Raw genomic sequence first — 25,335 nt, forward strand, 5'->3', positions numbered from 1 at the left:
CCTGTCCAGGCAGAACCAGCTCCAGGACCTGCCTGGTTGCTCCCTCTGCGCTGCAATTTCTTAGACTCTAAACCACTTATTTGTCAATTAATCACTGAGTGATATGTTGTTTCTTTGAAACATTATTTTCATTTATTGGTGTCTACATAATTAACTATATTGTTTGATTGTTTATACCCAGTACTCAGCAAATAGCTGCTGGCAAGAGAAAAGTGTTCCTAGCTGGCTACACAAGTTAAATTATTCGGTCTTTGGCAGAAAATACAGCCCTGGATTAATATCCATAATATATTAAAGTTCCTATAAATATTAAGTCTTGCTATAATCAGAGAAATGAAAACTAAAACAATGAGATCCCACCTTTGGTTCATTAAAAAATATTTAAAACAATACCAATAACCTATTTTGTTAAGGTATATGGAAATACACTATCTTTTATGGTGGGAGTGTAAATTCACAGACTTTTCAGAGAAATTGGTTGATATCGAAGGGTAGCAGAATATGTCATCCCAAAATATGCCACTTTGGCATAAAGATTATTTTGAGCTGAAGGTAAGTGAAAAGAAGCAGATAAAAGAAAGTCTCTTTGACCTCCCCATTTGCTTCAAAGCAGGACACGTATTTGTAAGCAGGTCCTCCCTCTCCTCTCTAATAGAGCCCAAAGAAGCACCAGAGGAATCCATATAACAAACTATTAACTAGCCTTTATCTTTCATTTGCTTCCCCACATGTTTACCTTTCCACAATTTGTTGCCCTAAAAACTCAGTCCTTTTCCTTTGTCTCACTTCTCTAAAAATTCATTGTTCCTTTGTTAAGATGCTATATAAGGCCAAGTTCTAACCACTCTTTTGAGTTACTCATCATTGAGTGCTCCCGTGTGTATGTGCAATACACACGTTAATAAATTTCATTTGTTTTTCCCTTGTTAGTCTCCTACCAGTCTAATTTGTAGGTCCTCAGCCAATGAACGTAACTGGTAGAGGGAAAAAATTACATTTTCCTTCCCCTACAATACCCATTGTAACTCCCACTGAATAGTGTTTTTGATCCAACAGTTCTCTTAAAAATCTTTCAGATAAAAAACATTGGCACACCTGTGCAAAGTAATATCAACAGGGACATTCACTGCAGCATTGTTTATAAGGGCAAAATATTAAAAACAGTCTAAATGTCCATGAACAAAGCATAGAAATAAATTAAACAAATTTAAAAATTTATTAAATACATTGTGCTTATTTGCCCAAAATTGAAAACTATAATTCACTTTGTATTGCATGCAAAGATTTCCAAGATAGCCTTGGCTGGTGTGGCTCAGTAGGTCGAGTGCCAGACTACAAACTGAAAGGTTCGATTCCCAGGGCACATGCCTGGGCTGTGGGCCAGGTCCCTGACTGGGGTGTGAGAGAGGCAGCCAACAGATGTTTCTCTTGCACATTGATGTTTCTCTCCCTCTCTTTCTCTCTTTCCCTCTCTCCAAAAGTAAATAAATAAGTAAATCTTTTTAAGAAAGTGTCAGTTAAAAAAAAAAAGATTTCCAAGATACAAGATTTTGTTTTAAAAGCAAGTCATCAAACAATACGTGTTATATAATCACATTGTATAAAACGAATAATTGTATATAATCTAGTGTTATTTGGAAGCAGTTAACTAAATTGTTAACAGTTCTTTCCTATGAGGAAAAAGTCAGATTGGGAATACATATGTATGTGAAGGGGGGTGTGGGGGTTTTTTTTAATCCTAATATATGAACTTTTAACTTTTTACATGTATTTATTTTTGTGTATTATTTATTTAATTAAAGTATGGTATTTTAGAAGGCACTATAACATTTTAGGCTTACTGGAATTTGGGATAACTGAGGGGAAAAAATAGCCTAGAATTTAGTACAAAAAGACCCTGGAATCTAGCACATGAACAAACCTCTTTAGCCTTCTCTATCAAACTCTGGCTTACGTTAAAATACAATGTACATCTCAAATTCTAATAATTTCCATGATATATAGTTTATTTTTGTTTTTATTAAAGTATTTTTTATTTTTCAATTACAGTTGACCTTCAATATTATATTAGTTTCAGGTGTACAGCATAATGGTTAGAAATTTATGTAACTTATAAGGTGATCCCCACAATAAATCTAGTGCCCATCTGACAGCATACATAGTTATCACAGTACATTGACTGTATTCCTTATGTTGTACTTTACAGCCCTGTGGCTATTTTGTAACTGCCAGTTTATACATCTTAACCCCTTTACCTTTTTCACCTAACCCCCAACCCCACTTCCCATCTGGCAACCCATCAGTCTGTTCCACATACCTGTGAGTTTGTTACTGTTTTGTTTGTTCATTTATTTTGTTTTTTAGATTCCACTCTATGGTGTATAATTTACAACACAAATTTAAAAAACCTGTAATCCACATTTCGTGCCCTCTCCCTCCCAGCCCCATGTGTCTGTCAGGCTGGCCCACCCTGTTTTTCTCACTCCCGGCAGCAGGGCAGCAGTGATTCTAAGGGAACACAAAAAGGAACCTGAGCGCAGAAGGCAGGGCGGCATCTCTCTAAGGGGAGCTGAGAGCCAGGAGGAAGGCCTAGGATCCGAGAGGTAGTCCTCCCACAGGTCCAGGGTTAGCCACAGAAATGGCCTCTCAAGCACCAAGGGCACCAAGGGGTAAAAGTCAAGGTCCTTGTGAGCCCCCTCAGACTTTTCAAGGTCATTCTAGTCCTAAGATGTTAAAGAAAAGATCGTCCACTGCTTCAGGTACAAACTGAATCCATTCATAAGAAAAAGAATGACTGTATGATTTGTGCCCCAAGGTCTGAATTAAGGTAAAGAAATGGGAGAAAGGAGCCACATTATACAATGGACTATCAACATCAGGTTAGCCCCTCCTATCTTTCCTGTTCACCCTCTACCCTCTCCATATATCTCTCCTCTCTTGACTTAGCAACTCAGGAAAATTACGTTCCCAGTACTCACCTTGATTCATCTTCCTCCTTCTTCTGTCAGCCCGGGCCCTTCAACTAATCGGTATAAAGATTCTAGACTTTATAGCCTCTCTGGGCATTAACTGTGGTCTGACTAGAAACTTTCTTTCCCTCCTGAGTTGGGTGGGGCTGCCATTTCCTCCTCCTCCTAGTATTCTTCCTGCTTTCGACTTTCTCACTGTTCCGTGTGCATCACAGCTTAAGGAAAAGAGCTGTTTCTAAAGTCTTTTTTAAAAATTGCTGAGGGGTTTGTTTCTGTGGCCTCCTTTTTAAGCTGAGAAGACTCAAGTGACATGGAAGGCAGAGCTTGGTCTGGATCAGTTCCTTTGCATCTCCGTCACTTCAGGGCCTGGGGCTGGATTCACTCTAAACTGGATTCATTCTGGTGTTGGGCATCACTCCACAGTGTTGAGATGGGAATAAGGGACAGAGCTGCCCTCAGGAAGGTCATCACAAATGGTCATGAAAACACCTTTGGGCAGCCCATTAGCACCTGGACACCTTTGCATCTTGAAGAAAAATTAAGTACATTGAAATGGGGAATTATTATGATTCAGATGAAGTTGGTAAAATTTCTAATGACAAGGAGAAATGCCCATGATATATTGTTAACGGGTGGGGTGGGAGTGGGGGAGCAGGTTAACTCAAGGTGGAAAAAAATGATATTTATACACATAAACCCATTTTTAACAGATGGAAGAAAGTAGAGACTGGGATTGTCTAAGGGCAGTGAGATTGTGAATGATTGTGGTTTCCTTACTTAAACTTTTCTGAGTTAAAAAAAATCCACATTGGGAGAGTAAGATGTTTTTAATCAGGGAGGAAAAAAATACTGTTAAGAGAAAGTGAGAAAAGGGGCAGGAGGACCATGGCTGGAGATCTGGGCAAGTGTCTTTTACGAGATTCACAGTTTAAAGACAGAAGCAGAAGTATTCAGTTTAGATCAGTAAAAGAATAAAGCTATTTACACATTTACTGTTCATTGCCAAAGGTATGTAAGAGGTGCCTAATTCCTTGTGTGACTCATAGAGATGTCTGCACCCATTGTGATCAAAGCTTCCTGTCACATCTTCTGCCTTTTCTTAATGTGTTGAGTATATTTAGGAAGTGGTCCTCAGTTGGATGCATTAAACTCGCTTATTATCAAATGTTTACTGAGTACCCTGTGGGCCTTATTTTTATCAAAATTACTATACTTTGCCTCAGAAAAATAACATTTTGAGTACTTGTTAGGGTGGTTGGTGACATGGGCTGTGAAAGAACTCACAGAGAGAAGGAAATGTAGAGAATAAAGGTTTTAGTCACTCTCCAAGGAGAGGGGCATGGTGTGGAGAGATACACTGGCATTGCGGAGTGGGGGCTTTGAGCTTTTATTGGATTATAATTGGATTAAAAATGGGTGGGGGGTTGCTGTCGTGTGGCCCCTGGGCTGTTGGGGCGTTGTAACAGGAGGCTGCAGTTTGTTCCAATGTTGTCTTCTGCCTGTGGCTGTTCTGTTCTTGTTTCCAGTAATTTCCAGTCCTGGGGACATAAGCTCAGAAGAGTAAAATGGCAGTCAGGTTTAACAAGGTCATAGGCCTGCTCAGCAAATGGTGCCGCAATAGCAAATGGGGCTGATTTTATCCTTTCAGTACTGGTGCAAGAATCTCTTGTAGTAGAAATAGATGCCCTTTTTATGAAGACAGAATTTAAAAAAAAAAAAAAAACAGCTCTTTGTAATATAATTCCTAGTTTACACTAAAATATTTTTATTAAGATTTTATTTAGTTATTTTTAGAGAGAGAGGAAGGGAGGGAGAAAGAGAAGGAGAGAAACATTAATGTGTGGTTGCTTTTTGTGCACCCCCTACTGGGGACCTTGCCCACAATCCAGGCATGTGACCTGACTGGGAATTGAACCAGTGACCCTGAGGTTTGCAGGCCAGCGCTCAATCCACTGAGACACACCAGCTAGGGCTAAAAATATTTTTTAACATAGACTTTTATAAATGGTGGAGTGGAGTATACACTTTGATAAATGTCCTTCCTGTTATTTTGTCTATGCTGGGTTCATTTTTTCCCATAGTTACAGTCATACTGTACCTTTTTTTTTAAGTTAAAGACAAAAAAAAAATTAATTGCTCAGGAGAGCAGGCCTGGATCAGTCTGAATGTGGGTCACAAAACATATTTGTCCCATTCCTTGACTGTTTGGAAAATGAGTTATGCTCTCAGATGGAAAGGCATAGCAGCGAGGAGGAAAATGGAGTGGCCAGCCCAGTAGATGTCCTGACCTCTCAAGAACCACCAAGCCCTCCCTGCCTTAGGTTAGGGCCACTTGCCCACACCTAAAATGCATGTGGCACAAAATGATTCTCAGCGAGGGTAGTAGCATCGCTATAGAAAGGGGCTTGAAGGGGTACAGAAAAATCAGAATTTGGCCTTGACAAACACAAGACAGGGAAAGAAAGACAGCTTCCTCACACCCCTTCATTCTGCTGTAGCTGGTGCCACATTACATAGCCTCTACAGAGACATTGATCTTGAAATAGCCCAGATGTTTCTCCCTGCTGCTTAGGATGTTCTGGATTTGGTAGTTTCCAGTACTGAGAAAACCAGGCAGGTCCAGGTGAGGTAGGGTGAAAACACTCTCTGGCAGTGAGTATTTGCCTTCTTTGAAGGGACAGTGGCAGGGAAGCCCATAGGTATGCAGGGGCTCTGGGCAGGGCTCTCCACAGGGAAGGAAAATGTCAAGTATGTCACAGATGTCTTCATAGGTACAGCTGTTGATTGGTTCCACACATGGGAATTTGACCCACAAGCCAGCCATTTCCTTCTGCACAGTTAATTCCACCTTCAGAACAGAATGGGGTTACATGCATCTGGGTCTCCACGCTGACAGTCACATTCCCAGGACCCACGGTGGGGTTAGGTGCCACACTCAGGCGTTTGATCAGCACAGGGTCCTTGCCCTCATCACAGTTCTCCCAGGAACAGCTACTGATCCAGAATGACTGTTTCATTAAGACCTTTGCGAGGGCCTTGGGTCCAGAGAAAAGCAAGCCCAGGGCAAGAAGAAGCAGAGCCTGCATCCTGGGCATCATTGCAAAAGGTGGGTCTGTGCAAAGATAACTACAACAATCATACTGTATCTTAAAGACAGAGCTTGTTTAATGGAGAATGTCCATATAAAACAATTTGCCATCCTATTTGAAAATATAGCCTTGTGTAATGACTTTTGCCTTGTAAAAATGAGCTTTTACATCTCAAATATTATTTATTTATTTCAATCCTTCCATTTTCACTTAGGGGCTTAAATGGGAAAAGAGGTTTCTCCAAAAGTAACCACAATATTATTATCCAGGTTAACCAAAGAAATTCTACTTGGTCAACCTTAAGGGTCTCATTAATACTGTGTCACAATTTCTGCTACTTTCATCCCTTCCTTCCTTCAGTTTATAAGTATTGAATGACGTAGCGAGAGAGATTTAGGTGGTGCAATGGTGGGAGAGGAAAAGGTATTGGAGAGAGTTGAGGACTGCAGAGGAATTGGAGATAGTGAGTGTGGACAAAATTGGGATTGACTTCCTTTCCTTTTGCCAGAGATCAATATGTCTCTCACACATTGATGTTTCTCTCCCTCTCTTTCTACCTTCCTTCCCTTCTCTCTAAAAATAAATTTTAAAAATATTTTTGAATATTTTTTAAAAAGAAAAAAAACTTTTCCTTTCTGGTAAGTATCAGGAGAATTTAATAAAAATGGAGAATTTGACCAAGGTTATCCCCAAATAACAACTCAGGAAGTTTGACTGTGAGGGAAGGGCAGCATTCTTAGGTGTTGATAGGAAAGAATGAGTAGAACAGGATTGGTTAAAAAGACACAGGAATGAGAACGAATAATCCAGGCACCTCAAATTCAAGTGTTCAAGGAACCAGGTAGGTAACCTAAATGAACAAAACAGTGGGATGCAAGGAACAGAGAAAACAGCAAGAACTGTGAGAGACTGGAGAACACAGGTTCCTCCTATATGCTGGCCTGAGGCTCCGGGGAGTTCTGAGCGATGGTGGAACTGTTCTTGATTGTGATGGTAGTATACACAGAAATGTATGTATTGGTCAAAACTGGTGGAATTACACACTGAAAAGATGGATTTTACCTTCCATTTTTCCTTATGTTAAGTAAAATAAAAATAATAGGAAAAAACCCAATGTGGGTCAGACATAAGATATATCTGTGGGCCACAAACATTGTTTTACAGCCTTTGGAATAATTGAGAAAGTGAGGTTTCTGAAAAGATGTGAGGAATGGGACCTAGGCCCCAGACTGGAGAGTTTGCCTCAGATGGAGGAGAGCTATGGTGTCTATGGTAACAGGAGGAAAGGTATTAAAGACAGGAAAGCAGGCAGGCAAGTTTGTGGCAGAAATGTGAGGGATCTCTGATCTGATAACTTCTATTTTGCCAGTGAAACAAGAGGCCCAGTCATCAGCTTACGATGAGGTGAGAAGTGGAAAGTCAGATATTTCAGAAGAATGGTGATGGTTTGCTACAGCCGCAGAGGAGAATTCCAGATTGAGTGAACTAGAAAAAGATGACGAGATTGTTAAGTAGTATTTCAGGCCCTTCTGATGTTGGTGATAATAAACTTAATTAGTTAATAATAATAACAGTGGCTTAAAATCTAATTTTACTTCTCTCTCATATAAAGGAGTTACGGAGGTAAAACTAGGGCTGGTATATGATTTCATTAGGGATCAAAACTACTACTTTTTACTTGAGCATCTTGGCTTGCAGCTTCCATCCTCAAGGTCACCTCATGGTTCATGATGGCCACAGCAGCTGCAACAGAAGGCAAGAAGGGGGGCTCTTCTGCTGAATCAACTCTCTTGAAGCTTTCCTGCACCAACCACCAGACCTTCTTCCTCATTTGCTGGGATGAAGTCAGGTGACCACACATGCACACAAGGGCCACTAAGACACGCAATCTCTTATTCCTGGTAGCAAGGTGTCCAACTAGACATCAGGGTGCTATTACTAAGGATTGTGCATTAGAGTATGGAGTTGGTAGTCTCTGCCACAGTGATGCGCCCTGTCGTGTGCTTTTTGCTCTCCAGTAGGGCATCTCAGGATATGGCCATGGAAAAACCTGAAAGTTGATTTCACCGGAGCTGGAGTTTTGTCAGATAAATGGTGTAAAAATGCTAAGAAGCAAGAATCTAGAACCATCTTGAGAGAGTGACTGAAATTATGAATAATAAATTCTAAACTAGGTTTGGGAGAAAAGCGAGTGCAGGAGGAAGCCGACAGGTGCACAGGGAGTAGAGACAGCAATGACCCGGACATCCTGCTGAAGTGGAAGAAAGGCTCCTGGGGAAGAAACTGAGTCAGCAAGCTCCACAGGAGGTCATGATGGAGAGAGGAAAGTTAGGTTGGGGACAGGCAGTTGCTAATCATCACTTTAAAGAGAGGAGGTGGGACAATAACACCCTGATGTTCAAGTGAAGATCAGGGAGTGACAAGAATCCACCACACCTCTTCCCTGTTTCTCATTACTTCTCATCTACTTTCTACTTCTGTAAGACTGCGTCTGTAGTACTTCAGACTGAGGGTGTGTTGGACACATCTCATGCTCCACCTCACATCCCCTTGGCCCCCTTTTTGTTCCAATTTTAGTATATGTGCTGCCGAAGCGAGCACCCCATGGCCCCCTTTTAACTCGCTATTTTTGCAACAGCCAGGTGTGACCTGTAGCACTACTGTGTCTCAACTTCATCAGGAATCTCTCACGCTCTGCCCCACGGTTTCTCTGACCTGCTGGGCACTCACTCATATGTGAACCTGAAAAGGAGGGAGAAGGTCAGTAGCCAGGGGTCAATCCTTGACCACTGGGGACCAGGATCTGGTAAATAAATGCTCCCTCTCATCTTCTTCAGGGTGGACAATTCTGAGGTGCATTCCACTTCATCTCCAGAGGGTCCTAGCAGGACTGAGACCCAGGTGCCCATAACTGACAGCTTTATAATACTTTTCAAAAATTGTATTAACACATAACACAATTTTACAACTTTAGGTGAAATTTACCACTTTAAGAATTTTACAGTGTACAGCTCAGTACATTTAGTTGTGAAACCATCACCACTGTAGTTGCGGAACATTTTCATCACCCCCCCACAAAAAAACCCCACAACTCATATCCATGTAGCCATCACTCTTCATTTCTCCCTAACCCAAACCCTGGCAACCACAAATCTCTATTCTGCATAGTTCATAGAAATGCAACCATACAATATTTGTCCTTTTCTGGCTGGATTCTTTTACTTAGCATACGTTTCTGAGATTTCATTCATACTGAAGCATGTATCAGTACCTTATTCCTTATTTTTTAGTAAAATAAAACTTATTAGTACCTCATTCCTTCTTATGGCAGAATGATATATCATTGTGCAGTCGTACCATGTTTGTTCATCTGTTCAACAGCTGATGAACATTTAGGTGTTTCCACCTTTGGCTATTGTGAATAGTGCTACTGTGAATGATAACACATTTTTATATTGGCTTTTCCCCTTCCCTGTTAGTCAGGAGATAGAATGATGGGAAAGAATCTGGAAGTAGTGAGGTCACTGCAATAGTCTGGTGGAAAGGGGCCATTTGGAGATCTGGACTAAAGCAGCAGGAGCAGAGAGGAGTGGCTAGATTTGAGAAACATGCAGAATTAGAACTGACTGCATTTGGTGAAGGTGTAAGAGAGACAGGAACCTAACGGAGAGGGGAGGGAAATGAGGATGATGCCAATATTTTAACTTAAAAATGGTCTTCAATTGTTGCCACTTTTAGAGCTCAAACACTTGATAATTTTGACAGGTAGTATGTTAATAATTACTATTCTAATAAATCCCACATAAATCCATCCACCTGTGGGGACAAGTATTTCCAGGTTCCTAGAAGCAGGGCCAATTTAGAGTTTGCAGGGCCCCTGTCTAAATGAACATTTAAGTCACCCAAAGTCAGCATGTCAACATCATCTGGCAGCTCGATCTTCTAAGATCCCTCAAAGACATATCACATTGGCCAATGGGAGTGATCTGCTCTTCAGGCGGCCCTTCTGGAACCTGATCCTGGCCAGAGTGCCCAGGAATGACCACATAGATGTGAGTCCTGAAACTCCTCAGGGTGTCTTTCTGGTCAACCCCCATGTGTGATGAGGAGAAATTGGCCAGGGGAAGGAAGAGGGTTTAGGAAATCAGAGGTCCCCAAAGAGGTAAAATTGGAATTGGGGCCCATGTGGGACCAGGTCCAGGCTGGACAGCAGTGTCAGCCCCTGCTGGAGAGGGACTGAGAAAACTTTGAGGATGGCACTTTAAAGTGCAGGACCCTCTGAGAACCTCACTCGCCCAGCTCTAAGGGTGGCGGAATTACCTAGGACTAATGTGAACCTCTGGAAGCAGAATAAGAGATGGAAACCAGCATTTGTTTTATGTGTGTCTTACTTGCCACACACCATGCAAGACTCTTGCTTGTTTTGATCCTCATAAATACCTTGCGATGTAGGTACTATTATCAAACCCATTTTACAGATGAGAAAACTGTGTCCCAGAGAGACTATGATTTCCCACAGGTCACCCAGTGGTGAATCCAGGTTCTAAAATGTGTTCCCTTTCTATACTCCATGTTACTGCCCATGAAGGGTCTTCCCTTTTCCACTTCTTCTAAAAGACATGTACTGTTCCTACAAGGAGTATGGCACTCTGATCTTTTCTCTGGTTGCTGGACATTGTCTAGCTGGCTGTGTACATTACACACCGAGTTTCTGTGACTAGGTTTCAGCCATGGCCTGAAGCCCCCTCTGATCTCTTGATGGAGGGATACAGAGCAGGAGTATCCTTCCCTGGTTTGTATCCGATGGCTCCTACACCCATGTCTCAGGGCCAAGGACTCCACCTGCGCCTGACAATTACGTGCGTGTGGTTTGGGGAAGGTTCAGCTCACATGTGGAATGAACACAAGCAACTCCCTGAACAAGTTTTAAACCCAAGGAAGAGCCATTAGGCTAGGTGATGGAGGGTTTATTTAGAACCTGACAGGAAATCAGCTTAAGATCATTCTGTGTCAGTTTGTGGTGATGTTAATGATTATTCTGGTTTGGATTCTCATTAGCTGGGACAGACTTTGGGTAAAAAATCATTAAGGTAAGGTGTGGCTGCTCTCTAACCTTGGCTGATGAAATCATGCACCCAGGCAAGGGGCCAGGTTGAAATTTAAGGACAGCGACATGGTTAAGTCATTGTTTCAACTCTTTCACCGGAATCCCTGACTAAGAGATGGCATCATCTCTTGTGAGGTGTTGGCTTGGGATCAAGTAAGAGCTTCACTACTTTTACAGACACCTTGGTCTCCTTCTCTTGAGCCCCCACCTTTCTCCAAAGCTATTATATATGACACCATAAAATATCTACAGATGACTCAATAAAACAGAGCTCCTGGGGAGGAAGCACCTAAAGATTTTCATGGGGGCGGGGGGTAATGGGAAGCCCCATTTCCTTGTAAACACAGCATCCTGAAAGGCAGCATCTAGATAGTCTTTAAGAATGAGGCAAGGTGTCCTGTGACTTCAGCAACACCTCAGGGCTGGGGCAGGTGAGGTTCTGAGCGTAACCATTAATCAAAGATCTGAGGTTCAAAACAGCAGCTGTTTCTACTCATGGGAGACAATTACTCACAGTCCCCCGAGAATGCCACTTACCTGTGATCTTGTGAGGGAGTAAAGAAGATGCCCCCAGTGGGGTCTAATATCAGCACAGACATTATTTCTTCTATGTGGGTATTTATCCCAGGATCTGAAAGTTAGTACCCACTCTTAATGCCTGGACTATGGAAATGAGGTTATAGATATGGAATGAGGAGCTAAAAAGAAGTCTGGTTTCTAAGGCACTTGATATAAAAGTAGCAGAATTTTTGGATGAGCAAATGACTTCTAGGTTAACTCATTTCCCAGCACTAGTCCCAAAATTTGGTCATCCCAGTTAGTTTTCAAGTTAGGATACCTGGACTGAGCACCTGGGGCAGCTGCATGCACTACATCAGCCCCAGGAAGTACCATACGTTTTCATCATAGTTTCAGGCTTGCTTGCTTGTTCTGGAGAAAAGGACAATGGTTTCCTCAGTGGCTTGTGTTCAGCTGCTGCCCCATGCCTTGCTTATGTGCCTTCAAAATGGCATGAAATTCATGGTCCTGTAAAAGGAGTAAAGACAGAGAAGGGTTATGCAAGATTTAGGTCTCAAAGTCAACAGAAATGAGTTTCAGGTTGCTGGGCTGACAGAACGGAGAAGGGAGTTTTGGCATTTCAGGGGCAGGTCCATGGCTGCCTGTATGGCCAGTCTGACCAGCAGCACACTCTCAGAAGTACTTCCCTCAGTGCCAGTTTGACTTCCAGTTTGCGTCTATAAAATGTCGCATTTTGTTATGGAAGTTAGCTGTTATTATAAGGCAGATTAGTGCAGTGTTATGGGATTCAGTCCAACCCTCAGAGCCTCCTTGAGACTGAATTACTACAGGATTCTCAAACCTGAGATTGAATCCTGCCTCTATGATTAGCCTGTGTCCACGAACACATTATATACCTTCTCTAAGTCTCAGTTTTCTCATCTTCAAATGGACAAAGTAATAATATATCTCTACAGGTTGCGAGGATTTCAGGAGATAATGCTTGAAAGCAACTGGCCCAGTGCTGGGCACAGAGTCAGCTCTCAATAAATAGAAGAGATTAAGATTATTTAAAAAGTATATATCTGCTCAAATAGGGCCCTTCTCTTTTGTTGGACTTCCTTATTTTTGCTGAAGGAGCTCTTGGCTAGGACAGCACAGACTGACTAGTTGGTAATGAACTTCATTATCTGTCATCCCATTTCATTTCTGAGTAGTTAACCCACTGTCCTAATGTGCTTACCTATGGTGATTACCTCAGCAAATGACTCAGGTTTTTGGGTAATGAAGGAGGCAGGATTATGGGTTGTTGACACCTTATTTGATATAATAAAAATGGAAGGGCAAAGGTGTTTGTCGAGAACCACAAGGCTGGGTCCAGCATCTGGAAATTGCTGAGCCTTGCAAAGGACTTCAGTTACCACAAGTTTTCTGCTGAATGCAGAACAATGATGATAACTTACGTTCTCTAGATTTCTAAATTCAACTGTCACTTGACTGAGTGAATGTCCCTAATGCCAGGGAGAGAAAATATGATACTTTTTTTTTTTTACATTTATTGATTTGAGAGAGAGAGAGAGAGAAAGAGAGGGAGAAACATTGATTTGTTGTTCCACTTACTTATGCATTCATTGGTTGCTTCTTGTATGTGTCCTGACCAGAGATTGAACCCACAACCTTGGTGTATTGAGATGATGCTGTAACCAACTGAGCTACCTGATCAGGGTCAATATGTTGCTTTAAAAAAAATTATTTATCATAGCGTAAATGCAACAAAGAAGATTCAAGTTAACAAATATGTGTCTTTAAATTCAAAGATTGACTTCACTATCTCCTCCCCATTAACTAAAAGCTAAAATTTATAGATTGGACCAAAAAAACTGATGGTGACCCATTAAATCCCATCCTAGCCCTTGTGAAACTAATCTGTATCTGCCATATTGATATACTCGACATATCCCAAACTCAATTCATTTTTCCCCTTAAATTGCCTCTTCTTCCCAACAACCCATTTTTGTCAATGGCTTTATGATTGACAGAAATCTTGATGTGATCTCGGATTCTTTGACCACCTTTCCCTTCTGTTCAGAAGTCATTGGGTCAAGCAGACTGATTTAGATCCTGAGCTCCATGGTAAGACCCTCCTGGATTTGATACCTGGCTTTACCACTTACAGCTGTGCAACATTAGGCTTGTTACTTAACCTCTCTGTGCCTTAATTGCTTCATCTTTAAAATACAAAAAAAATAACAATTAATTCCTCATAGAGTTACTGTGAGAGCTAAGTGAAATAATGTGCTGGCACACAGTAAGTACTTACTTGATGCAGTTCTGCTACTAATTTTATTATTACAAATAGTTTAGGCTGTGTTCCTTCCTATCTATTTTTATTGTAACTGCTCTGTTTTAAGGTCTTACCACTTTTGGCCTGGGTTACAGATATGGATGTTCAATTTATCCTGCTTCCAGATTTCCCTCTACTTACCTTGACCTACAGAGCTCTGCCAGAGTGGTCTTCCTTAAATACCATGCAACTCTTGAGTTCAGAATCCATAATGGCTCCCTAATACCTATGGCTTTGAAGCCACACTTTTCTGGGCAGTTTCCAAGGCCCTCAAGAATTTACCCTGCTCATTGTCTGTCCAGGTGACTGAGGGCACAAGCTCTGGTGTGCCACAATTTCCTAACTGTGTAACCTTAGGTTACTGTGTACCTTTAGTCAGTTCAAAATCCTCACAGAGGGAGCTTACATATCCTCACAGGCTCAGGGGCACAGATCTCTGGCTCCTCTCTTACCTTGGATGTCCTGTGTCCCCTTCCCTAAGAATTGAGAAGAAGACCCTGTCCTGGGAGTTGCCCAAATCCATGTGAATGTTTCTACCACCCTTTATTCCTCTTCTTCTCAGTTTTGAGGAAGTGGAAGTAAAAGAGTAGAAAATACCTATACCTTGCTCTGGCTGGTGTGGCTTTGTTGGTTAGAAAATTGTACTGTACACCAAAAAGTTTGTGGGTTCAATTCCCAGGAGAACAAATACCTAGGTTGAGGGTTCAATACCCAAGTTGGGGTGCATTCAGGAGGCAACCAATCAGTGTTTCTCTCTTACATTAATGTCTCTCTCTCAAAGCAATAAACCTATCATTGAGTGAAGAGAAAAAAGAAGATATCCATATCTCAAGTCTTGCCATACTCTCTCTTTTCCAGCACCAGATGGCTTTCAGCTCCCTTTTCATCTCTTATGTTCTTCTCTTATTTCTTATCTCCTTATTTTGTACTCCAGCATCATGGCCTAAAGTTAAAGGCTAAATGGCATAAGGGAACAGGATTTGTTATATTGAAGGGTGTGAGAAACTAGAAGATAAACACCCACAATGAGACATCTTTGTTCAGTTTGTTTATAGAGTGCCAGGTGCTGGAAACACACCAATGAGCAAGATACTATACCTGCCCTTAAGAAGCTTCAGTCTGGAGTGAGAAGACAGACTAGAAAAAGGTTATAACACAATATGGTAAGTGCAATATGGATAATATTTACAAGATTGTATGGCAATACAGAAGCGCAACCCATCCAGAATGAAAGGGCTGGGGGTAGGGGGTGGGGCTGTGGATAAGCTCTGAAAGTCAAATAGGAGCTGTATTACAAAGGTTGGGGTGGCATGAGAATAAGATAGGAGGGACAATGCCAAGAGTCCACCTGGGAGTCCAAGTGGAGTGGGCAAGCTGACTGGTTGTGTGGTCACGTCTTGGAGACTGGTGGAGCTCGCAGAATGGCTGACCAACTGACTGAAGAGTAGACTGCAACATTCAAAGAAGCTTTTTCGCTATTTAACAAGATGGTGTCGGACCTATAACAAAACTGTAATGAGGTCTATTTGGCTGAATCCCAGAGAAGCAGTGTTACAGGACATGATTAATGAAGTGGATGCTGAGGGTAAAGGTACTATTGATTTCTCAGAATTTCTGACAATGATGGCAAGTAAAATGAAAGACACAGGCAGCGCAGAAAAATATTAGCGAAGCATTCAGTGTGTCTGAGAAGGATGGCAATGGCTATCTTAATACAGCAGAGCTTCGCCATGTGATGACAAACCTTGGAGAGAAGTTAACAGATGAAGAGGTTGATGAAATGATCAGGGAAGCAGATGTTCATGATAATGGTCAAGTAAACTATGAAGAGTTTGTATAAACGATGACAGCAATGAGAAGACATTGTACAGAATGTTACATTTCCTGTACAAAATTGTTTATTTGCCTTTTCTCCGTTTGTAGTTTATTTGCAAGAGGTTTCCCCTACTGTCAATAAAAATATGCATGTATAGCAATGAGGACTTCATTGCTCCATGTTTTCTTCCCTTACTGTCATTGTCCTGAAGCCTTATTTTGGAAAATCAATCAAATAACGTGTTGCACGTGGCTGACTCTGGATGTGTATAAGCCCTCTGCATAACTAAACTTAGATGAAGTTGGTCCAATGAGGGAACATATGGATTATGCCTTTTTTAAAACAGTTTTCTTTAGAAGCTGTCAGCATGTTGCTGTTCAAGTGTGGAGTTGTAACTCTGTGTGGATTATGGACGGTCAACAATATGTACTTAAAAGTTGCACTGTTGCAAAATGAATATATTATCCAGGTACTTGTACACTATTTTTCTCTACTACTGGCTCTGTACCAGAAACATTTTCTTTTCTTATTACTTGCTTTTTAAACTTTGTTTAGCCACTTAAAGAAAATCTGCTTGTGGCACAATTTGCCTAAAATTCATTCCAAGTTGTGTATTTGTTTTCCAATAAAAAAAAATTTACTCCCCCCTCCCCCCAAGAGAGTCCCAACTGGGAGAACACTCTATCTAAAGGCATGCAGGCATAAATGATATCATGTGCTTTAGGACCTAGGCATAGTTTCATATAATTGGAATTTCAAGTAAGGGGAGCAGGTATGGCAGGGGATGAGGCATTCTGGCTTTATGAAAAAGCTGCTAATAAAGTGCTTATTCACAGTATGTATAATAAATATTAATGTAGAAAGACATAAAAATCAGGAAGAAAAAAAAACAAGACAATGGGTCTGAATGAAAGTAACTCTGGGAGGGGCTATGGGAGCCAGGGGCAGCCAGGCTTGGGCTATCTCATAGAGGATTTACTCCTCTTGTTCTTCAAGCTACAATTTGTGTTTCCAGTTCAGCCACTTTTATTTGCCAGTTCTATTCCTGTATTTTGTATGATTATTTACAGAAGAGGGAAAAGGAGAAAGTGTGTGAATGTAGAAGAGGAGGAAGGGGGTTATAAAATAGATATTTAAGCAGCTCTCCATTTGGGTATCTAATAGACATCCCAAAGCCTACACGTCCAACCTGAAACTTCTGATCTAAGCTCACAAATCTGCACCATCCATAGTCTCCTCAACTCAGCGGATAGCAACTCCTACTTTCCATTCACTTAGGCCCAAAGTCTTCATGTCCATCCTTCATTCCTCTGTTTCTATCATATCCCATACCCAGTCCATTAGGAAATTCTGTTGGCTCTTCCTTCAATATGCTCATATACCCCAAATCCAACCACTTTTCACCATCCCAACTCAATCTACATCATCTCTTATCTTGATTACTGCATCAGCCTTCCAAGTCTCCCTGCTTCAACTCTTGACCTCCTATAATGTATTCTTCTCACCATGTCCAGAAGGATCCTTTAAAAATGTAAGTCAAATAATATCACCCCAAACCCTTTTTCACCCAGATTAAAACCAAAATTCTTAAAATGAACTGCTTCAGGAGCTTTGCTCTTGCCATTACCTCCATCAGAAATACTCTTTGCCCAATAATTTAGTTAGCTAACTCTGTCACCTTCTCAACTCTTTGCTGAAATTTCACTGCTCAGTGAAAGTGACCCTATCTACCCTATTTAGTATTGTAATCTGCTACCCCCATCCCCATACACCCCAGATCCTCCTTATCCTACTTTTTCTTGTTTCCACAGTCCTTATCACTTCTAATATAGTATATAATGTATTTATTATCTTTATTGTTTAATTTCTTGTCTCCCTCTTCTAGGCTGCAAATTCTACAAGGGATTATTTGGCTCACTGATGTATCCTGCTTAAAACAAAGGTGAAATGGATGGATGAATGAACGAACGAAAGATAAGTGGGTATTATCCATTGAAAACTCCACTTTACATTATTCAAGTTTCCCTTTCTTAAACTCAGAAGCTAGCATGGAGAAACAGAGGAATCAGTTGCATGTACCTTAATTCTAGGGACTGAATGAAAAAGTAAAACAAAAGTCTCCCCGATGGCATGACCCTGGGTAGAGGAAAGACTAATTTTTTAACATTATATTTTCTTGTCTTTAAGTTTTACATGAATAAAGTTATGACTTTTTTCTGAATTGTTTGTATATATGTGTTCTTTAAGGCCTTTTCTACCACTAAGATTATACCATGTTCTTTTATACTTGTTTTAATGCTCATAGAATTTAGTTTTGCTTTGCTTATTAAGTTTAGGTCTGATCTTTAATCCATCTGGAACTTAGGCTTGTGATCTGTGAGAAGTAGGGAGCAAACATCACTTTTCACAAATGATTAGCCAGGTGGTCACAAATCGTGTACCAAATAGTCCAGCCTTGGCTCACTAGTTTGAGATATCACCTTTATTCTGGCATTAATATCAAACTATTTTTAATTACCATGATATTACACTATATTTTGATTTTTCTGGTGGTAACCTCCGATCTTATTACAATTCACTATTACTAATTTTAGCCTAACTAAAACAGACAGCTAATCATGTGTCATTTTTTGAGCATCTACTATGTGTCATGTGCTGGAAATAAAAATATGCTGGCCAGACTCAATTGTCCAAACATAAATTCAGTGGATTGAGGTCTAGACTCTACTGTGTGTGTATTAAAATTTTCTTTTTTAATTTAAATTTTATTTTTCAATTAGTTTATATTCAATATTATTAGTTTCATGTGTACAGAATAGTGGTTAGACATACACTTTACAAAGTGTTCCTCCATTTTCAGTACCCACCTAGCACCATACATAGTTATTATAATTTTGACTATATTCCCTATGCTATTATTTACATCCTCATTACTATTTTTAACTACCAATTTGTGCTTCTTAATCCCTTCACCTTTTTCACCCAGTTCCCCAACTGCACTTCCCTCTAGCAACCTTTAGTCTATTTTCTGAACTTGTAGAGACTCTGATTTTTTCATTTAGTGTTTTTTGGAGGGCTGGTGATGGCGAAGTTTTTTCCTTATAAGTATTGGTTATGTTGCTGCTGTGTTTATAAATAAGAAAGATCATCATTGCTAACTTTTTCTGAAATAGTAAGTCTACATATAATTCAGAGGTGGAGGCTCTAATAAAAAGTTTTATAATGCGGACAAAAGCTGGGAAATGAGAAAAGCAGGATATGGTGTCATATCCTAAAAACCATTCTTATTACAATTTATTCCCTAGCCTTAGTCTACCAATTAGGTGGCAAATGACTATTCAAGTAAATATTAGGGCAAGGTCTTTCCTCTCCCTCTATTAAACTTATTTTGAGAGTAACACACTAAGTCATGCCCAACGAAGCATCACCACATCCTAGGAAGATCTTGTGTGTATATTCTCATGAGCACATTTAATTATATGTTCCTGCTCCCTCAGATTAGCCTTTTGGCAAAGTTAGCTCATCTTATTTCCAAAAGATATAGGGTAACCATGGTCCAACGTTGAGCAAAAGGTGATGAGGATCAGTTGGAAATTGCAATCAGGGAAAAGGTTCAGGTGTAATCAATCCGTAACACTAGGAGTAACAACAGAAGTCTACCACCTTTACTCAGGTCAAGGCAGTTCAATTTTAAAAACTTTTAAACGGGGTCTTTAAAACTTTAATGCTCCCTCCTCACACAGAGTAATTAAAGAAATGTTGACATCTGTTTGTGCATGGTAGGCACAGTAGTAATATTCAAATATAATTTATTTGAGTGTCAGATTGGACCTCCACCTAAGTATTTATTAAGCATCCTCTATTATGGGGATAGAGAAGTGAAACAAGACAGACACAATTCCTTCCCTCAGTCAAGAAACTGCCCCTTCCCAAATAAGTGCTTTATGTCATTGTCCAAGAAAAATAAGTGAACAGTCTTATAACTAAACTGTGGAATGATAGAGCTCTTTGTTTACATAATTGATATCCAAGGAAATCTCAATCTAAAGTTGATTATAATTTTCATAATTTCTGCTCTACATAGTCTCTTTTTAAACAGCAAGTCCAAATGTGATTATCCAGGATTTATGACCTACTTTGCCAGCCTAAAGCTATTTTATACTGCAGTCAGGATTAGTTTAGTTTTAATATGACACTAGACATTACTGGATGGTCCCTATGATTTAAGAACTCACCTTAGTAACTAGTCCTATTATTAGTAACCAGACTCTCTAAGAACACAGGCTTCTCTAAGCACAGAGTGGTTGGTTACATTTGGAGCTGCCACATGGGAGTATTTTCCAGGAGATGTCATGTAGGAGGCGTCTCAGGGTAGGCATGTGTTGTTTGAGGTTAAATTTGGAATCACAAAATGCATACGGAATAAACCCAGGATTTTCAAGATCTGAGACTGAACACTGAAAGAGAAGACCAAGGCAATGCCTGGGCACCGGAACACATCTGTAACTTGTCAACTTCCTGTTATCACTAAAGAGGATTAAATCTGTAGAAAGATGAAAAATGGACATTCAGTGTTAAAATCCTAAAAAACACACAAGGAAATGGCAACACTTGCCTTTGAAAAACATATCCCAGAAGAGTTATCCTTAACCTGTTTTCACACACTCACTAGTATACTACTAGCAAGGCCCTACCAGTAGAGATTCAACATAAAAACTTCTCTCCTTCCCTTAGTTTTTCTGGTCTAAAAAGAACTACATTTAATAAACAAGGAAAAGGCCTTTTATCAACTCTCATAACTACCCTAGAGCTCCACTCCAGAATTTTAGGACAAAAATGTTCAGAGGTGAAATGGAGAAGCAAAAATTATCATCCGACTTGAGTTCTCAATCTGGCTCACAACTCTAATTGCTGCAGGTTACTGTTATGAAGCCGGGATCCAGCACCAGTCCACACAGGTCACTGTTCCAAAGGCACAGAGTAAATGTTGCTGACAAAACTTGTAAGTGCTCTGAGTAGAGCTTGAGAAATAACTAATTCCTAACTGAGTATGATACATGTGTAGGGTTAGAAGTAAAGGGCATGCTTAATCTGGTAATCATTTACAAAAAATGTGGCCATTTCTCTGGAAACAAGTCTGATTAGCCATAATGTGCCACACTGGGCAGTGCTCAAGAGACTAGGCACCACTGCACTGATTTGGCTCTGGCACACATTCACGTTCTGTTTGTGATTCCACCACCATTCTCCACCCCACCACCACCTCCTTTTTTCCCCCCAAAAGTAATGAAATAATAATGGTTGATGGCACCATCTAAAAGGTAGCATTACAGGTGTTCCCTGGGCTTTGGAGTCATTTCTAGATTAGAATTCTGATACCATTACATAGCTGAGAACACTCATTTCATCAATGTTCTGCCTTCATATGCTCCTGAAAGTTAGAGGTGGGCTGTAGTGAACTTGGAAACAGGAAACACAAAGCAGCCTTTCCCCCTTCTGCTCATATTCTTGCCAGTTATCTAGTACCTACCTGTAGTCTGGCCAGATGTCTAGCTGTAGTAAGCCTTGTTTCCCAGCACTCACTCATGACCGTAACTTGTAACTTCCCTTGAAAGGGCTCTTGCAGTCTCAGTGAAGCTGAAGCTAGACAATGGTAGTCTCCTGGGAGCTTTCATCTAACAGAGCCAACGTTGTCCTCTCCATACACTTAGGTTTGTTATTTGCTGCTCAGTTTTTATATTAATCACTTGTCATATTCATTTATATGGACAGTTATCATAAAAATATTTAGGGAAAGAGGGTTCTGTGTCATACTAAGTCCATCAAGATGTTAACATTGACAGTTCTTGTAGAACGTAGGTACTTATAGAATCTGAAGATATTATTAAGCTTTCATGGACCAAAGACTAACAAGAAATATTATAGTGGTACATTTAGTACCATCAAAGCCACTACCTTTTGAAACACAATTTAGATGAGAAATTAAGGCTTAAATTTTAAGGATGAATACCATACCTAAGATAATTCATTGATCTCACAAGGCTCACTAGGAAAGATGGTCCATTTAAAGAAGATAACTGAGGAGAGTTTAATAAAGATACTAATTAAAAGGGGGTGGGCAGGGTTCAGGGAAGCCAAGTCAAGATGGTGAAGTACCTTCAGCAGTGTTTAGATCTTTCTGCAGTGAGGGAAATACTCTTTATTTATATTGTCCAGTACCATAGCCATTAGCCACATGTGGCTATTGAGCACTTCAAATGTGGTTAATGCAACTAGACCACTGAATTCTTAATTTTATTTAATCTCTATTAAGTTTAAATAGCCACATAGCTAATGGCTATTATATTGAACAGTGTAGCTGAGGCCTAGCAAAGAGTTATTACAACTCCTAGGCCTGAAAAGGTAGGAAGGAAACAATTAGTGGAACCTGGAGTGATGCAGAATTAGAGCTGTATCTTATAGAATAGGATTACATGACAGGAGCTGTGGCTTTTGACAAAATAAAACTTTGCCAACTTGCAGACTGGTAGGGGAAACACTGAGAATACCAACTCACTCTTCTTGCCCTACATCTCCCTCTTGTGCCTCTAACTGGCTGAACTCACCAGAAAGTAGAGGACAAGAAAAACTCAGTGATGTATTCCATGAGTCAGCCTCCTCTGGCATAAACCATAGTGAAGGGTGGAGAATAGATCTGAAGCAAAACATTATACCATGTACATAATGAATTGAAGCATCAACTATTTGGTTAAAAGCATTCACGAGCCTAAATAAATATGGAACCAGTGGCAAAAATGGAACAAAGGCATGTTTTTCAACAAAGCCCTACAATTATTATTAAAGCTATCCCAAAGTTCTCTGCTGCACAAAATGGCACAATGCTTTAATCAAACTGCAACTGGGTTCATTTTAGGTTTCATTCATGAAGAATGAGGTCAATACCATGACCCGTGAACTATGTTCAACCTTAGATTCTTACCAAGAATCTGTGTGAAACTTTTTCCAAGGTACCATCTCAAATCACAAAGACTTGGAGTGGGAAATTTTTCACTATAACTCAATAAATGGATAAACATAGATTACAAAATGGGAGGAAGATACAGGGATCCAAAGGCCTCCCAATTCCTACTTTAAGACTGTATGACCACTCTCTTAAGACAGGCCTACTTATGTTTTATTTTTGTACTATCCCTATGGAGATGGGTCATGTTTTAACAACCTTTCAGACTCCCCTGGATAGTGGTGCTAATTTTAAAAAAAATAAATAAAAATATGGGGCATAGGGGGTGTGGTCAGACCTATAGCCAAAGTCAAATCCTATTTGTGGAAACCTTTATTGTCAACTTTAATGGGTCCTGAATATATCAAAAGTCCAGTCCTTACTGCCCAGCACTCAAGGAAGAAAGGTCTAATGTTACTGCATGAGGGTTGAAGTAGGTGCCAAAGGAAAAGCAGTTCCCACCACCTCCAAGGAGCAGGAGCTGTTGCTCTTCAGGAACGAGTATGCTGGTATGGTTGTGTAACATTAATGGCCACGGCACACATGTTGTGTCAATCTGATACTCAGAGCTCAATCCTGTAGCTAAATTGATAACAGTCACCCCAGGAACTGAAGGGGAATGAATCCACACCCCTCCAACCAGCAGAAGATTCCCATTAAGCACATGAGCTGTGTGGGAATACCTTGGAGTAATGGGAGGCTGGATGTCTACTGATTGCCAGAGGAATCCACAAGTGATGGGTTTCAGGAAAAGTACAGAGCTCAATGGCTCCTCAGAAGCACCTAGACCTCCAGCTATAAGGGCTCCCCCTTGCCAGCTACAGGCACTGTGGGAATGCCGACCTTCAGGTGTCTCCCCCTCCACTGGGATCCTGACCCAAGTCATTGTCCCTACATGTAGAAAACGCCAGTCACTTAGTACAGGTTCCACCACACTTCGACCCCCATACACAAACAAGTATTTTTGATTCTTATACGACACTTCTGTTGTTGAATGCCGCCAACATGACAAAGTGGAATCTTCTTCTGGGCCAGCCTTTGTTACTGTTACATTTAGATCCTCAGTGCTATTATCCTCACCTTTAAAAAAATGAAGCTGGAAAATTCCCAAGGCTGGAGTTACTGGGGACAGTCTCCCTCCCAGAACCAGAGCTTGAGTATCTGAAAGTCTTGTCATAGTGTGATAAAGGCGTCCATCCCACTGAGTTCGAGCTCCCCAACTGCCTATTTGTTTGCCTTTCCATTCAAAGTCACAGAATTTTGAGAGCAAGTGAAACTTGCTGATTCGGCAATGCCGCCCCTCCTGCTCTCCAAATCCTCCTGCACTGAGAATAACACCTGGGCTCAAAAGGACAGAGGCATGGCCGTATCTTTTAAAGTTTGGACCCTGGCTGTCACTAGTGACTACACTGGCAAAGAGGGTCCCCGAAGGGGAAGCAGGATCTACCCGAGGAAACACCTTTGAGGATGGAAACACTACAGTTTGGGAGAGAGTGTCTCCCTTAGAAGCGGCCAGAATGAAATAGTGGGCACACTTCAGATGCCACTCCTCGAACTCGTCAAAGGGTTCAAGATTTTCCATGCGCCAGCGTTCTTCTGAAGGTACAAAGCAGTGATAGAATTCATTCATGTCCAAGGCACTGCAGGCAGTCCAGCCAGCCTGAAGGAAGCGGTGCTGCTGGGACTCCACGTCGGGAAAGCGGTCCAGGCCATGCAGAGGAGAATTTAGCTGCTGAAAATGTTGCTGCATGAACTGGCCAAAGGTGTCATGTGGCCTCATCTGCTCATAGACCACGAAAAGGGCATTAGGAAAACGCTGGGCTGCCCAGGATATGAGGGCTGCGGCATTATCCGGCTCCAGGTAAGTCAGCACAGCCTCAGCCAGGAGCAAAGTGGGTGCGGTCGCATCAAGGCCTGCGGCAGCCAGGGCCTGATCCAAACGCTCGACCTGCCTCAGGTCCAAGCCCAGGATGCGGTAGTCCAAGCTCTCAAAGCAAAGCGCTGACGCTGGGTCCCCGCTCTGGATAGGCCCGGTTACCGCGCACAATTCCGGCGTTTCTCGAATCCTCTCCGCTTTGCGCCTCGCCACGTCGGGAAAATCTACCTCCCAGACAGCAGCCCAGAACAGGCGGCCTTTAGTTTTGAGGCGAAAATAAAGCGAGTCTGAGCCAGCGCCCAGCGACAAGATCTGGGCGCGCAGTCCACCAGACGCCGCGCCCGTCCACTCCAGGAAGGCAGTCACGCAGTGCCTTACAGCGCGTGCGCGGACGTAGTAGCCGCGGTGGATGAGCGGCGCGCGGCGCGCGGTCCCCGATACTAGCAGCGCGGCAAAGGTATCGTGCACGTACCCGTACGCTACCAGGGAACTCTTGCTGAGGGCGCTGCTGTCGTTGGTGTGTTGCACTGCTCCAGCTCGACGCCCGCGACTCCGCGGGCCCATGGCCGGAAGATACAGAAGAGCCGCTGTGTCTCACCGTGGTGAGCTGCTCTTCTGTTACAGTTACATACCTCG

At 41.4% G+C, this 25,335-nt stretch overlaps 2 protein-coding genes and 2 pseudogenes across 6 annotated transcripts in view; 1 reads left to right on the forward strand and 3 right to left on the reverse strand.

The window, feature by feature from the left end:
- Positions 1-12,101, reverse strand: part of TGM7 (transglutaminase 7) — a 37,221-nt gene extending 25,120 nt beyond the window's left edge. The window contains exon 1 of one of the 2 annotated variants that reach the window (XM_045202182.2): positions 12,004-12,101. In XM_045202182.2, the coding sequence (XP_045058117.1) occupies positions 12,004-12,031 (28 nt within the window). In that variant the 5' untranslated portion in view covers positions 12,032-12,101. Of the gene's footprint in view, positions 1-2,978; positions 4,278-12,003 lie in introns of those variants that run through there. The other variant, XM_045202183.2, reaches the window with a different exon arrangement.
- LOC112311319 (ganglioside GM2 activator-like) lies at positions 4,341-6,793 on the reverse strand (annotated as a pseudogene).
- Positions 12,061-25,263, reverse strand: LCMT2 (leucine carboxyl methyltransferase 2). Of its 4 annotated transcripts, XR_006656615.2 has the most exons (3): positions 23,904-25,263; positions 20,059-20,366; positions 12,139-12,191 (listed from the first exon to the last, which is right to left on the reverse strand). XR_006656615.2 is itself a non-coding variant. In XM_045202185.2 (2 exons), exons 1-2 carry the CDS (start codon positions 25,261-25,263, stop codon positions 12,184-12,186), a joined length of 1,368 nt encoding a protein of 455 aa, XP_045058120.2. In that variant the 3' UTR covers positions 12,061-12,183. The 4 variants fall into 4 exon arrangements, 2 of the variants coding, with proteins under 2 accessions (XP_045058120.2, XP_045058119.2); XM_045202185.2 differs by lacking the exon at positions 20,059-20,366 and having other exon boundaries at positions 12,061-12,191; XM_045202184.2 differs by lacking the exon at positions 12,139-12,191 and having other exon boundaries at positions 16,742-20,366.
- Positions 15,282-15,861, forward strand: LOC112311320 (calmodulin-like; annotated as a pseudogene).
- Positions 25,264-25,335: the final 72 nt, after the last annotated feature.

Source organism: Desmodus rotundus, chromosome 7, assembly GCF_022682495.2.
Source record: "Desmodus rotundus isolate HL8 chromosome 7, HLdesRot8A.1, whole genome shotgun sequence".
Classification (NCBI taxonomy): Eukaryota; Metazoa; Chordata; class Mammalia; order Chiroptera; family Phyllostomidae; genus Desmodus; species Desmodus rotundus.

Bases quoted from the DNA above. Each gene is read 5' to 3' on its own strand.
- LCMT2 (XM_045202184.2), bottom strand. From the start codon at position 25,263: ATGGGCCCGCGGAGTCGCGGGCGTCGAGCTGGAGCAGTGCAACACACC. The intron at 20,367-23,903 runs GTGAGGATAATA...ATCTTTCTACAG, and splicing joins CCAGCTTCATTTTTTTAAAG to ATTTAATCCTCTTTAGTGAT.